At 42.5% G+C, this 16,267-nt stretch overlaps 1 protein-coding gene across 5 annotated transcripts in view; it reads right to left on the reverse strand.

The window, feature by feature from the left end:
* LOC141908073 (high affinity cGMP-specific 3',5'-cyclic phosphodiesterase 9A-like) overlaps nucleotides 1-16,267 on the reverse strand; it is a 72,597-nt gene that overhangs the window by 16,507 nt on the left and 39,823 nt on the right. For all 5 annotated transcript variants that reach the window (XM_074797880.1, XM_074797882.1, XM_074797881.1 and 2 more), the window contains exons 3-5: nucleotides 10,836-10,887; nucleotides 7,109-7,211; nucleotides 223-368 (exon numbers count right to left, since the gene is read on the reverse strand). In XM_074797880.1, coding sequence (XP_074653981.1) covers nucleotides 223-368; nucleotides 7,109-7,211; nucleotides 10,836-10,887 — 301 coding nt within the window. The remainder of the gene's footprint in view (nucleotides 1-222; nucleotides 369-7,108; nucleotides 7,212-10,835; nucleotides 10,888-16,267) is intronic.

The raw sequence follows: 16,267 nt of genomic DNA on the forward strand, positions 1-16,267 counted from the left end.
CCTTCAACATGTTGAAAAATCTCTGAATTCTCTGACCAAATAGCATCATTTTACTGAACGCTCGGCCTTTTGGTTACAAGTCAACCACCCATCCACAAAGCCATGAAGACTTGTGTCTTAATAAATGATTGGACACATATTCTAGAGTCAAAGGCTGTAACCGCACTCTCCCACATCATTCCATTACACGGCTTTCTCAACCGTAATGTACATTAAACTCACCTCAGTTTGCGGAATTTTTCGAAGACCCTTATATAATGTTCTTTGAAATTCTTTTTACTGTTGTCTTTCTTGTTCCAGAAAGGCTGCAACGACGTGCCGCAAGACATGTCTTTAAACAAGCCTAGCCAACTTAAATGCTCTACTCCCTACAAACAAAAATATTACATCATTAACATGGAGCTAAGTATGCTGAATTAAACATGGAGCTAATTACCGGTATGCTGAATTTCACCGAGAACCTAACATGGTTATAGTGGCCTCTACGATTTAACGATCACATTGAGTTCGAGTCTGATATTACCTTCATCTAGAGGCTATAGTTTTAAGATAGAGATCTAAATCGCAAATTTCCCCCAGTTTTTTTACCCATGAAACTATTGCTAATCCAGTTAAATATCTAGCATCAAAAATGATTAAAATTATTTCATATCAATGTGCACGGATTTGTTTTTGGCACGGGAACCTGTGAGCCTCAAGATATACTACTTCAAACAGGGATTTTTGACATTGCTGCCTCAAGACAGACGGAAAGATCAACAGTGCGACAATAATCTCGAGTGAAAAGGTTCCTCTCTACGCACTTCTACCGATATTGAATACTAAGCCGACCGAGTTCACAGGAAACGCTAAATTTGAAATCCATCTGTCATATCAATATCAATCTAACGCTACAAAGATAGTAATCGTATAATGTTATATCTGAAGGCAGATGTATTTCAATATTCGATAATAATAATGAAAAAAGAGCTCGATAATTCGATCATTAATCTATATTGTCTACAGCGCTATATATCACATTGACACATCGTACAACAGTGTAGGAAGAAGCTGCAGAAAGAAGAACCACACGAACTGGAAAACAGTTGGGATGTGGGCCGAGATGGGTATTCGATCTCTGGTCCAAAAATTGGTTCAAATCCTAAGACTCCTCTTAATCATTTTGATCAGGATTTGAGGGTCAAAATAAACTCCAAAGTATACGATCAGGCACTTTTCCATTAGGTACCAGTGGGAATGGTTGGTCTGGGTCTCGTCTGGCACAGGCCAAATTTGGGCGGGGTTAAAAATGATCACGCGATTGCGGCTTTAGGAACCGTTCAACTTGAAGATATGTTTTTCTGGACAGTTTCGGACGCGGGATGAACTAGACTCATTCATTTTGAGTTGAGCGAGTTCTAAAACGAACCTTCGGTGAACGCGGCACGTCGAAGGGTTAAAACGTAACGATTTACTCGAATAAACATTAACAGTTAATGAATTCACGACGATATCGACATAAAATTGATATAACATCATCATCGCAACCCTCGCGCGGAGGAGGAGGCTGTCCGACCTTCCTGATGAACTATTGTACCGATTAACAACGCCGTGTATTAATCACTGTTGGCACGAACGCATAAATTATTCAGTAATTGTTGCTCCTGCGGATGCCGGGCGTAAGGAAGTCATTTTTACCGGACCGTCCCATAAGGACGATTATGACGTTAACAAGTTGTTCGTACTAATGATGTCAACGCGTGTGATATATGCCTCGTCGGCGTATTGATATAAAACGGTCAACGCGCGACCGGATATTGCTTTTTTATCGTTATTCATAACGATATTTTATGCGCTAAGACTTCCCGGGATGAGTAACGCTCATTCGCACATAAACAAGTAAGCACCCCACGTAAGAGGGACGGTAGCGTCAGAGAACTACCGCGCACTGCGACACTTATTACAGCAGGGCTCGGTCAAAACTAGGATCATACGAACATAATATGACAACTTATCAAGAATGACCACGGATAAGGCTTCAAGTTTGTGGCTGCCCCACGGTCTTATATATATGTTTTATTTACGAATTAAATTACAATATAAAGTAGTAGGAATTAGTACAAAATATTGTAAAATAGGACGTTGGACGACTGGTGAAGTTAAAATAAAACTTATTACCTGAGAGGCCCCAGTCGCCCACACACTCACATTCACGCCCCATTCATACATACAAGTTACATGACAAAAACATTCAACATAGAAAATATGATAATTCCAGGATATACAGTGTATTAGATTGATCAATTAGTCTTCATCCAAACTAGAACATAATGACAACTAATCAAGAATGACCACTGATTAAGCTTAAAGTTCGTGGCTGCCCCACGGTCTTCACCCAGGAAAACCCTATCTCCTATAGTTTCCTATATCAGTCCACCCCAGAATACTTCAAATCTTGGTCTGCTAATGAAGTCTGATGTGAAATAGCAGGCAGATCCAGCTTTTCGCAAAATAGTGTGCTTTTTCCACAATCTCGGTGACTTAGACCCAGAGTACCAAGATCTAGGGATCTGCTCCAAAGGAAGAAATTTTGAAAATGAAGACGCCGTTTCATGATTTTATTTCAGAAAAAACGTAATTTGGTCAGCAAAAAAAATTAGGTGGGGGATGGGGGGGGCACGCACACACTGGTGGCGCCCCACGATGTGTCACTGGTTAGAGGCAGACGGTCAAAGAACAAGAACCTTTCGATCATGAGACGTCTGCTAGGGGAGTCGAAGGTCAAATAGTAGCAGACGAACGAAATGTCATCAGTAATTACGAGTAGATATTTTCACAGAGATCCGGCAGTAATCCGAGACGACGATGTTGCTCCTACTGGTCGGCGAGAAGACTTTTTATGATCGATTTGATGACATGTTTTACGTTTCATGAATATTTGATCGAAACCGTGGGGTCCGGGGATTTATCAGCGACAGCAGCGCGTTTCTCAGCTGTAGTTAATACGCGAAAAAACAGATACATTCCGCCGACGTTACATATCTTATGTAATCGGTAAGAAGAGCGTGCGAAAACCGATCCCGAAGAGATCAGAATATTCGATCAAAACTGCAGGATATCGGGATCCTGCATAAGATGGTTCTTTAGGCCGCTACCAAATAGAAGAAAAAAGAACTCAGCACAAGCAAAAAGAGCAACAGAGCTCTTTTTAGTCTTTTCAGCGACAGTAAAAGTTTCAGTAAATGTTAAGACAAATCGTACTTTGTAGATGAACTATATTTTGTCAAAAGTACAAGCTATCGCTACTGATTTTCAGTAGCTTCATGGAAGCTTCATGAAGCTAATATATGCATGGTATATGGATGGAAGCTTCATGAAGCTACTATACACTGAGTTGCGAAAGCTCGTACTTTTAATAAGTTCTAGTTAACCTACCAAGTTCTACTATTCGAAGCTACTATGCACTAGTAGTGAAAGCTCGTACTTTTGATAAAATCAAGTTAACCTTCAAAGTACTATTCGTCTTTACGTTTACTGATTTAATAGGTAGGTTATTAGGTTAATAGGTAGATTTAGGTAGGTTAACACAGCTTATCCACAACTCTAAAACTTTTCAGTAAAACTAGGCCAAACGTATTAAATCTGGAAAAGATGGCCGCCTTCATAAATCATCAAACTGCATAGAGATTTGATTAATCAATCATTAATTGCGGAACAAGGGCTCATTTGTAATTAGAAACTCGCGGGGATAATTAATCATATCAGAAGGGATTTAAGGAGGCAGACTTTATTTCTGGAAATGTCTCCAGTCGGCTTTACGCTTAAATATTGAGAGCAATGCCTCCGAGATCTGAGATTTCTAAAGCTTATCGAGCTCGGTTTGTATACCGGTAATCGAAGTCATCATCGCAAATTCGATTCGTAATTTCAACTCGGACAAATTGAATTGAATTTCGACGGTGAACTCTCAGTCGGACATGCGTCCAAAATCGGGGTCGAAGTCGCGATACTGGCATCGGCAAATTGAGATATAAATCTAGACCCCGATGACGACGATGATAGAAATTTAGAATCGTTATCGAATTGGAATAAGATATTTGCGAACGCAATATCCGAATTAATTCAACCGATAAATCAATCTTACACGTGTTATAAACATAATTAAATTATATCGATTTTAAACGAGTAATATATAGATTAAATATGATATTTGAATAGCGATCGAGATGAAGCGATGAAGCTCCAGGTCGAAGAGAGGACACGAGAGCCGAGAGGACACGAGAGCCGAGAGGACACGAGAGCCGAGAGGACACGAGAGCGGCGAGGACACGAGAGCCGAGAGGACACGAGAGCGGCGAGGACACGAGAGCCGAGAGGACACGAGAGCCGAGAGGACACGAGAGCCGAGAGGACACGAGAGCCGCGAGGACACGAGAGCCGAGAGGACACGAGAGCGGCGAGGACACGAGAGCCGAGAGGACACGAGAGCGGCGAGGACACGAGAGCCGAGAGGACACGAGAGCGGCGAGGACACGAGAGCCGAGAGGACACGAGAGCCGAGAGGACACGAGAGCGGCGAGGACACGAGAGCCGAGAGGACACGAGAGCCGAGAGGACACGAGAGCCGAGAGGACACGAGAGCCGAGAGGACACGAGAGCCGAGAGGACACGAGAGCCGAGAGGACACGAGAGCCGAGAGAACACGAGAGCCGAGAGGACACGAGAGCGGCGAGGACACGAGAGCGGCGAGGACACGAGAGCCGAGAGGACACGAGAGCGGCGAGGACACGAGAGCCGAGAGGACACGAGAGCGGTGAGGACACGAGAGCCGCGAGGACACGAGAGCCGAGAGGACACGAGAGCCGAGAGGACACGAGAGCCGAGAGGACACGAGAGCTGCGAGGACACGAGAGCCGAGAGGACACGAGAGCCGAGAGGACACGAGAGCCGCGAGGACACGAGAGCCGCGAGGACACGAGAGCGGCGAGGACACGAGAGCCGTGAGGACGCGAGAGCGGCGAGGACACGAGAGCCGAGAGGACACGAGAGCGGCGAGGACACGAGAGCCGAGAGGACACGAGAGCGGCGAGGACACGAGAGCCGAGAGGACACGAGAGCCGAGAGGACATGAGAGCGGCGAGGACACGAGAGCCGAGAGGACACGAGAGCCGAGAGGACACGAGAGCCGAGAGGACACGAGAGCCGAGAGGACACGAGAGCCGAGAGGACACGAGAGCCGAGAGGACACGAGAGCCGAGAGGACACGAGAGCGGCGAGGACACGAGAGCCGAGAGAACACGAGAGCCGAGAGGACACGAGAGCCGAGAGGACACGAGAGCCGAGAGGACACGAGAGCCGAGAGGACACGAGAGCCGCGAGGACACGAGAGCCGAAAGGACACGAGAGCCGAGAGGACACGAGAGCCGAGAGGACACGAGAGCCGAGAGGACACGAGAGCCGAGAGGACACGAGAGCCGAGAGGACACGAGAGCCGAGAGGACACGAGAGCCGAGAGGACACGAGAGCCGAGAGGACACGAGAGCGGCGAGGACACGAGAGCCGAGAGGACACGAGAGCCGAGAGGACACGAGAGCGGCGAGGACACGAGAGCCGAGAGGACACGAGAGCCGAGAGGACACGAGAGCGGCGATCACACAAGCGTTTTTGAAGCGTTGAATATTTTTAAGTTTAACCAAGTGTATAGTGCTCTAAAACACGATAGATTTTTGTTGCCGATCACAGCATGAAAGCAGATCTTTTGCTAGTGATCTCATGATTAATATACCTCACTAGATTTATAAGCTGTGATCACACAAGCATTTTTGATGCTGGCCAGTGCCAACCATTAACATTGGTGCTAAATGGGTCCACATGCCAAATTTGGCGCCTTAGACAAGTTTTTTGATAAGTCTAGGCCCATACACAGGGGCTGGTCTGACGGGTTAATAAATGTCAACAGAGTAAAGCATTCTCTGGTGATAAATTGCCCCAAATTTTCTAAACATTTTCTCAATTACATTGATATCGCTCTTTTGATTCTTTTTTTGGATTTCTTTCAGTATAAGTTTTAATCAGTAAATTCTATATCAGATAAGACCTTCTATAAATTACAAGTTTTATGCTTCACAAATCGCAACGTAAGTATTATACACTCCTTTGATCGACCCCCGTCATGCATGCCTTAAACTCATCATATAGCAACACCCCCTCCTTCAATCTTGCCTACGAGCCAGAATACACGAGGTACCGGCTTAGACATTGTAAGCATTGAAATCGAGAAGTTCTCTTGCTGTAAATGAATATTGAATTGAATAATGTTTATTCGATTTCTAGTTGGCAACTACTCCGAACTGTTTAATAACTATCAATAATGCACTGTTTGACTTGTACGTCTATTAATGATTTTCCGAAACTGGCGCTAGCTGCGCGTACCCCGAAAACATTATCTACGTAATACCCATCAAACTAGTGAAAACATTGATATACAATTTCAGGTTTAAAAAGGAAAGATATGACAAAAACCGTGAGGAAAGTCAGTAGGTGGCAACTGTAGTTGACTAATAGTGGAATTTAAAAGGGTGTGTGTTAAACCTAAAACCAGGCCCAAGGGTGATTGATGTTGAAACTGGTCCAAGCGTTTAAGTAAAGTGACCCTATAAGGTTGGTTCAACCTACGAGCAATTGTTGAGATAAATGCTCGTTAGGTTCAACTTATAACTGGTCCATGGGTTAAAGAAAACCTGTCCTGTAAAACCGGCTGAAAGGGTTATACTTAAAACTGGTCTATATGCCAGTCACAATGTTTAAACGTAAAACTAGTCTAAAGCCAGTCACCATGATTTAACTTAAAACTGGCCTATAAATCCAGTCACAATGATAAAAAGTTAAAAATGGTCCATAGAGCCCAAGGACTTACATTTAAAACTAGTCTATAAGAGATAAAACTCGGCTGTAAAACCAGCCCTAATAGTTTTTAAGTGAAGATAACTAGACAATGAAACGAGCCCCAAGGGTTAAAGTTAAACTAGTGCCATTATTGTTTTGTAGCTTATTACAGCTGACGTAGAAAATTCATTTTTTGTTATGACAACGGTTACGCACTCGCCAGCGTTACTCCGAAACAACTCACCTCTAATTTTTCTTTGAACGTTTCTACTTTAGTTTTTAGTTCTAACAACGTCGGATTTAGTTCACCATTGTCGACGAATACGCGCTTCTCCAGACTCGTAATTCTGTAACAACAACAAAAACAACATGAAAATGGCATAAAACATTCGTAGACTGCTGGATCCTGTTCGGCAATCTTCAGTTATATTGATGGAATGTTTGCTGATTTAAAGATGCCGGCCAACTTTAAGCCATACAGTTCATTTTAAGCCCATCTTATAGCCAATTTAATGAATTGAGACCAATCATAACCGTTTCACTGGGCCCTACGCTTAGTTGCAGAATGAAGCGACTTAAGTCCAATATTAGTGTTAAGACCAATCTCAATGTTAGATGTGGCAGCTTATATAAAATCCACTCAGATTGATCTGAGTATAAGCCTCATAACTGTAGAACTGAGTCTTGGCTTCAGCGAAATTAGTTCCTTTTTCATTCAGTTAACTGTTAAAGCCATAATTTAGCCATGAGCTGTGGCATTAGATCCATTTCTCAGTAGCTCAATCATGACTTAATAAATAATTAATAATTAAATAATGACAATAATAATAATAATAATAATGATAATAATAATAAATTCAAATATAGCTGCAAAGCAGCGATAACGGGTTTTCTGGATGCATGTGATCGAAAGGAAAAATTATTTACCGGGTATTCGATGGAAAAAATAAAATGAGATGATTTGGATATTATCGGAGCAATCCTCTTTTTGGTTGAATGGTCTAACCCCAGTATAGTCCCCCGTGATTTGGAAATTCTCGGAGCCCTCCTTTATTTACTTACTAAATGACGTCACAAACTGTTATTTCGCCGGTGCTTGTTGTCTAACAATTCAATTCAATTCTTTATTTACAGTAACCTAATAAGTAATTTTAAGTTTCAAATAGGATGGAAAGTACATTCAGACAATCTGTTGGTTCAGAGAGACCGTTATTACAGTATCAATTTATACATTTCGCTTCGAAGCTGTCAGTTGCCGAATCTGAATGAAGATGAATTTTATTTGACGAAATCGGCGGAAAATATATAATAATAATAATCAACAGAATTTCAAGAGGGTTTTCGACGAAAGTCAGAAAACCCTAATTAAGTCAACGAGTGGTGTTAAGTGGTGTTAAGACTGGTCTCAAGTTTTTAGATTAGCTATAGAGCTAAGCTGGTCTTAACTCATAGCTACGACTGCAGAACTGCCCTACCGCCCCCCCACGCCCAATTAGAGTTGCATCAGTTATCTAACCGTTCATTGCTATCAATCTAAATTCATAACGAGACACTATTCAAATAAACAATCATCAGTTTTCATGAAATGTCGATGATACATTTGCCGGCGCACACGGCGCGCACACGTCACTAAACCGTACCGGGTACGACGACGACGAAATACATTCTCTCCAGAATGAAACGAATGAGCTGTAAATGTATCTATCAAACATCAATTACAGAATCCCCATTATACACGCGTGCCGGGTTTCGGTTTATTTGCTCTGGGGGAAATAAAACGACGACGAAACGAATACGTTTTAAACGAGTCTATTATAAACAAAGTCATTATATTTCGCGATCGATTTATATCAATGATCATCTGAAATAATCATCCATAGTTTTTATGACTGAATTAAATAAAGTTTACTTTTTCATATTCACCCACGTCAATATGCAGGGGCTGATCCACTTTGTTAGCAGACAGTATTTTCTAAACTCATATGGGGCACTCAGGTCGCCCTTACAACTGCAACTACAACTAGAAGCGATTGGTTCGAGCAACTGGCAACGATCGTCAGCGACTGGTTTTTTCCCAGTCGCGGCGACCTGAGCGCGTCTACAACTGACAGCGACGGGTCGGCGACGCAAAAACTGCCAGTCGCTATGAGTTGAACATGTTGAACTTTCAGCAACGCGTCGCAGCGACTACCACTAGTTGTACAGCGTTTTTGTCGACCTGAGCGCTACTGCAACCGATTTCCGCGTTGTAGTGAAGTACTATAGTCATTTTGAACAGATCACATGATCAATTGAACTTGGGCGGCGCCATTTTGAACAGATCACATGATCAATTGAATCGCGCGTTGCAGCGACGGTCGAAGGGCGACCTGAGCGCGCACTGATTAGCGTTGAACGTTTCAATCCCGTTGCTGCCGGTCGCTTCTAGTTCTAGTTGTAAGCGACCTGAGCGCGGTTACAACTCGTGGTCTTCAGTTTCGTCGCGTCGTAGGGCGACCTGAGTGCTGCTATAGAGGCATTAAGGCGAGCCATGGACTAGTTCATACGAGCATAGGTCGACCTTGCAACTGCTTGAACCATCGTCACGCGATTCTCTGCATCTTCCAGTGACAATAGCAACTTTGTTGCCGCAATTGGCAACAGAGTAAATCTTCAAAATGTTCAACCCTTCAAATGAAGGTAAATTCAAGTTGGAGCCACTAGACAGACAGTCAAGAGGGTCGTGTCAACAAGACACAGACCCATTTGGCACCAGTGTGAACTATTGGCCAGGGCCTAATCTGGTTCTGGCCCGGGTGTTATCAAACACATGTGTTATCCCAATATAGATAATTGGCAAATGAGGTATCTTCATCGCAAGATCGCTCGCGAAAAATCTAAATTTTTTTAAATTTGCTGCCGTCATCGGCAACCGATATGAACCAGACTTTACGGCACTACAGTTCAACAAACTTTAAAATATTCAACACTTCAAATGAAGGTGTTATCAAGTCAGAGCCGCTAGACAGACAGTCGAGCTCGCGTCGCGCGTCTGAAGTTATTCAAATGAGCCGTGAATAAAACCGGTAAAAATCAACAATCGATGAAATCTACCCGACCACCGACGACGAGACGGAGAAACGTTGTCTGGAAAGTTCGACGGTACGAGCTCATTATTATTTCATATTAAAGTGCCCGCGATGAAGATAAACAACTGATATAAGCCGAGCGTTTCATTTAGCGATATTTTCTAAAGCGTAAATCGATAAGTTTTTGTCCAGGATCGAACGGGGAAATATTTATACAATGCCCGTGCGTGCAGACGGCAAAAAACCAGATATTTGTTTTTCGACGACGCTTGAAGCTGCTGCTTTAATTGCTGCGTTGTGCGAATGTGAAAGTCATGCTCTCAATCAAAGTGTCTAAAGCTAAAATCGCTAGGTGATTCATTGGCCCGGGTCAAACTGGCCAGGACCAGGCCCTAATCAAATTTTGGCCCGTGAGTAACCGCAGAGCCCTCTAACATGTATGTCACTCACTCGTTACAAAAAATGCCATCAAAAGAATGCTGTGGCAAGTGAGGTGAGTCACTAGCATTCGCATGCAATAAGTTGGCCCTTGCTAAAATTTGACACAGGCTGTTCTGATGATTTTACAAATTTGGCCCAGGCACACGCCCATTAGGCACCAGTGTGAACAGTTGGCCCTGGTGCTATCTGGAACAGGCTGAAGACACTGTGATCATAGAATTTAGAGGTTTTAGATTTTTCCTTCTGACTATAAAATTTGGGATGCAAATTTCATGTCGAAACGGTTCCCTAATTGCAGACTCGCCTCATTACGATCCGACCTTAGTCGACTTGAGCTTGGCTTAATCAATGGTCTGTCTGATGTAAAAGGATTGATACAGGGATTAATACAGGGATTGATACAGGGATTCATACAAGGATTCATACAGGGATTCATACAGGGCGCGGAGTTTATACACATACCTTGATTCGAGAGAGACAGGGTCTAGTCCGAGTCCGTGCGCTACAATGGTCCCTGAAAATAGACAAAACGATTTCATTTTTATTACTAAAATCGACAGAAAGCGGAAGGCATACTTTCATACACAACACGTGCGGGTGTAATGTAACGTAACCACCGAGCACGCGTGACTGAATATTAGGTCTAGGTATCTAAATTTTTTTCGATAAGCGACCGCGTCGAGGTGACTTATAGGTTTTCTCGAATATAAACCGGGGCATGCGGCGAACGTTTCTGCGAATATTCCCCCCTCCCCCCCGCCAACGCATACATGTGGTAACTGAAAGGTTTCATTTTCTCCCCACCGATGGAAAGGGCGTTGAAATTACCGGGTACCGGCGCGCTGGTCGACGGCGCGTTTATGATTTTCGCGCCGCGTTTGGTTTCTTACGTTCGCGAATCATTTGACGAGATCTCGCGCTTTTCGTCTGGTTATTATATTTGACATTTTATCCGATGCGTTTCTCGTTTCGTCGACGCAGACGCAGCAGATGAAATGAGATTTGCCGACGGGAAAAATAAAACCACGATGACGACGACGACGACAACATAACGGAAACGTGCCCGCGCGAATCAGACGCACCAGCTCGAAAAACATCGCCGCGAATCAGATCCCGCGCAAAAAATATCTCGACTCGTTAAATTCAATAGACGCGCAACGTGAGGTTCCAATTCAATATCGAGAAGGTCTGGAAGCGTGTTTGTTTTTTTTTCCTGATTTTTTTATGGCGAGTTGCGAGGTTCATATTTATTTCGAAGGGTAAACTTCTATTTCCACGGTTCATGCGATCTGCCAATTTTCAACACCTTTTCGAGGGCCAAATATCAACATTTTTCCACGGCTACTAATGTGGTATGAAAGTCTCTGAAATCAAATACGACAGAACTAAATCCACGAGAAAATATCATCCAGATTTCTTAAATTACGTCGATGCAAGGTTCAGTTTCATTTCAAAGGAGAATTTTAAGACGTGGATTTCATTTCAAGAATAAATAGAATTTTGGTTTGAAATTGGATCCGATCTCTAATCGCGGAACTGGGTTCGGATCAAAAAGCAATTAAATGATATCGTAAGGGGATTCACCGAGGTGGCCATATTGCCTGACAGCTCTTGTATCTCGCGGCAATGCGGCGAACGCGAAATCGTCTGCGCAAAAAACTAAATTACGTAAGCTAAATATGAGGAATACAGAAATCAAACGAGCTATTAGCGAAATTATGATGACATACGACTAAACTAGATGATAGAAATAAATCAGTCAATCATAGTATGAGTGATTGACTGTGTGCGCTATAATATTGTTATCATGTTTTCTATTAATCAGAAATTGTCATAGCACCACAGCGCCCTCTGGTGAGTAATTTCCACAATTTTGAAAATATACTGCTCAAAACCAGGGATGTTGATTACAATTTGGCTATTCTGTAACCGGTGGGGTATTGTTGTTGTATAGACCATGTCGAAAATCATAATTACTATCATATTTATTTCTTTAAGTCACACAAATATATGACAGTTATTACGATCAGGGTGATAATTCATGACAGGCTTTGATTACATATTCCAGAAGGTGAAGCAATTTTCAAATACTACTAATCTAAACCAATACGCGGAGAATAGTTCAAGGTAGTACTACCGTAGACTGCAATTTGATATCTCAATGGTATTTGATATCTCAAAGATGCACAATATTTGATATCTCGAAGGTAAGAAGATTCGTGATATTTGATATCTCGAAAATCTCAATTCGATATCTCAAAGGTAAGAAGATTCGCGATATTTCGTACCGACTTTCAAACGTTTCGTTTCTAAGCCACGAGTGCGCCCCCGATCAGACGACGAAATTCTAAACCCCCCTTAATCGCGTACGGCTTAAAAAAGGAGAAGTATTTTTCCATCGCGGGTGATTTTCTAATCGTCGTCGCTAATCTTCGGGGATTCCGTCGACAGGTCGGGTGAAGCAGACGATCCGCGCGCTGTCACGTCAGTTTTATAACCGTACGGTAATTCGAGTCCGCGGGTATTGTCTACGATTAAATACGCTAATGATACGACGACAATCGGGCGACAATCACCGCGACAATCCGACAATCGATCGGAGATATCAACGCTCATTACCGATCGACGACGGTAACGCAGCGAATTAGCGATGAAAGGAAACAGATTAACACTCGTCGTCTTCCTCTGTTCTTCCTCGCGACGGGGAAATGATTGGTGATATTGATGTGTTAAACAGTTCCGTGCACCTTTCATCAAAGCTGAATCAACAGTCAGTCCACAGTCCACAGTCTTACCAGTACTGGAGGGTTCATGTGTTTGAATCCTGGTGGTAGCAGTCAGTCAGTCTTTCACTGGTCTCTCATCAATCCAGGGTTCATGTGTTTGAATCCTGGTGGTAGCAGTCAGTCAGTCTTTTACTGGTCTCTCATCAATCCAGGGTTCATGTGTTTGAATCCTGGTGGTAGCAGTCAGTCAGTCTTTCACTGGTCTCTCATCAATCCAGGGTTCATGTGTTTGAATCCTGGTGGTAGCAGTCAGTCAGTCTTTCACTGGCCTCTCATCAATCAAGGGTTCATGTGTTTGAATCCTGGTGGTAGCAGTCAGTCAGTCTTTCACTGGTCTCTCATCAATCCAGGGTTCATGTATTCGAATCCTGGTGGTAGCAGTCAGTCAGTCTTTCACTGGTCTCACATCAATCCAGGGTTCATGTGTTTGAATACTGGTGGTAGCAGTCAGTCAGTCTCTCACTGAATTCTTATCACTGCAGGGTCCATGTGTTTGAATCCTAGTGGTAGCACTCAGTAAGTCTTACCAGTACTGCAGGGTTCATGTGTTTGAATCCTGGTGGTAGCAGTCAGTCAGAACGTCTTTCGTGTACTGGTCTCTCATCAGTCAGTCTTGATTTTTCATGTAGGCGGAAAAGCGCAAAGAAAATGATGAGATGCAATCAGAAGTTGAATTCAATGTTGATTGCGCTGACGTGTGATCAATTCAAGAGACACGGCGTATCTACCTACGTGTGGCGTGTGCCATCAATTTCATTTTTCCTAAGACGAACGAAAGTCGCGTAATTAACGGCGTATTAATTGCATAGTCTCAAACAGCAACAGATTAATTACACTCCATCCTAGAGGAGTCGCCTGCTTTTTCTTATACTCGAAAGCAACTAGGGATGGGTTTAAAAGCTACGTTTACAGATTTTCAAGCACATGTGATTCTTATTCGCGTTACGGTGATCGAGCTTAACCCGCGGGGTTTAGAAAAAATCGAACAATTACAGACCACGGAGTGCGAGGTAATAACGGTTTTCGCGAGAAGAAACATTTTTCTAAAATTTAGCCGTAGGCCGCCATGCCTAGGATCTGTAGGAAGCATGAATATCGCGATAAAAACATCTGCTGCATCATATCTACTTTTGAACTACAATTTGAACTTGAATGCATCGTAAGACTCAGATTTACAGTACAAAAACCTGCAAGGTTCGGGGCACGTAGCTCTAGTAATATAGAGATTTGTACTGCGGCAGAGTCTCACAATGCTATCAGGCTCAAATTCATGAAAAGATAAATGATGGGTCTACTAGGGTAGAGATCCGTACTATGACGAAGTCTCATAATGCCACGCCTGGGGCTGCCAACCTCAACCAAGTGCTGCGAAAAAATGAGTTGAAATATTTAGGAACGTTTCATTTTTGAAATATGAAAGAAAATGTTCAAATTAATCAGTAACCAACAGTAAGACCCGCAATAACATCTTTCAGAATTCTGTATGCATCAAAACCAGTATTTCCAGACAGAATCGAAATAAAACACCATAAATGAGAAACAGTTGTCAGCTCTGCATGCCACGGGAAGGTGGGTCTACTAGGCCAGGAGTTCATAGCATGAAAAAGTCTCAAAATACCATATAAACACAGGGTGGGTCTACTAAGTCAGGAATTTGTACAACATCCTGGAATAAGCCTTTTTACAGTTTCCAGGCGCCGGGTCCGCATTGTTGAATTTTTTGTCCCTATTTTTCTCTCCGGTTTAATTTTTTTATTTCGTTCATATCTCTGGATTTGATTAAGATAGAAACAAAGTAAAAATATCGATGAACTCGGCTGATAATAAACTTTTTTATGATATCACTCATTTATAAAGTTAATGCAACAATGTGCGCTGGTGAAGTTATAAACATTGATATCGTCTTCCCGATAATTCAACTTGAATTATTGCTCATCTCATTCAAAAGTTCCCGATTACGATTGGGTTTGAAAAAAAGAATGAATTCAGAATAAACGACTGAACGATTTAATGTGTGCATCCCGTAGTCGAACAGCGTTTACGAAGACAATCCAGTTGTAATCAAGTAACTAAGCAACTGAGCTGCCTTTTGTCACCGGTAATCCCTCAAACTAGCAATGAATACTGATGTAACGTCAGGCGTCTACGTCGAAGCCAAAAAACAGAAACAAATTCGCGTTGAGTTTTTAATCATTATCATTATTCAGTATTATCATTATCGTTACCATCATTAGTATTATCATTCGTAATAAGTTACCGGCACATACACCAGATGGCGCATCAATACACTGGATTATTTGTAGTGAAAATTAGTTCATTTTCAATGAAACTTGAATTTGATTTGTGCTTCCGAATCTGAATACTATCAAACACGTCATCACATAGATATCAGATTCATTTTCTCATTCAGTGTATGGTATAGATTTCAATGAGAATTGATTTACTAATCGGAAAAGTCGGTTTAATTGCAATGTAGTAGAAATTGTAGCATGACTAGTAAAACTGGTAGACAGTTGATCCTCCATTGCCGCAGTAGCATTACCGGTACCCTATTGACAGATTTAGGACGGGACCGATCAATTGCTTTAGGGCTCAGTCACAAAAAGTATTAACTCCTTAATTGAACCGAAAATTAACAAATGAATTTGATAAAAGTTAATTTTTTTTCATGAAACTGGAGTCAGAATATCAAGTGTAGAATGGCCCAATACAGAATACTTTTTTTTTGAAATTTTGAATTTTCTAATTTTCATTTTCTAGATTTTAAAAATCGAACTGAAAATGATGAAATTGAATTGATTTCAAAACGAAACCATGAAACGGTTTCGTACACATGCAACCATAAATTCATGATGAAACCACGTATGAGTTGATATTCACGGCGCTGCTGCTGCTGCTGCTGCGTGCCGATCATCGCACGACGGCGACCGACTCCGACTGCGCCGCCGCGATGGCGTAATTTGATTTATCGTCGAGCAGGTAGCAGATATTTTGTAAAGGATGCACTTGAGGCAAAGTAACCGACGCAGATTGGATCTTGTCATGAAACATGCAGTAATACAATTCGTATAAATTGGTCTTTTGTCGTCGCGTAAAATGATTAAGTAC

The sequence above is a fragment of the Tubulanus polymorphus genome, chromosome 7 (genome assembly GCF_964204645.1).
Source record: "Tubulanus polymorphus chromosome 7, tnTubPoly1.2, whole genome shotgun sequence".
In the NCBI taxonomy this organism is placed as follows: Eukaryota; Metazoa; Nemertea; class Palaeonemertea; order Tubulaniformes; family Tubulanidae; genus Tubulanus; species Tubulanus polymorphus.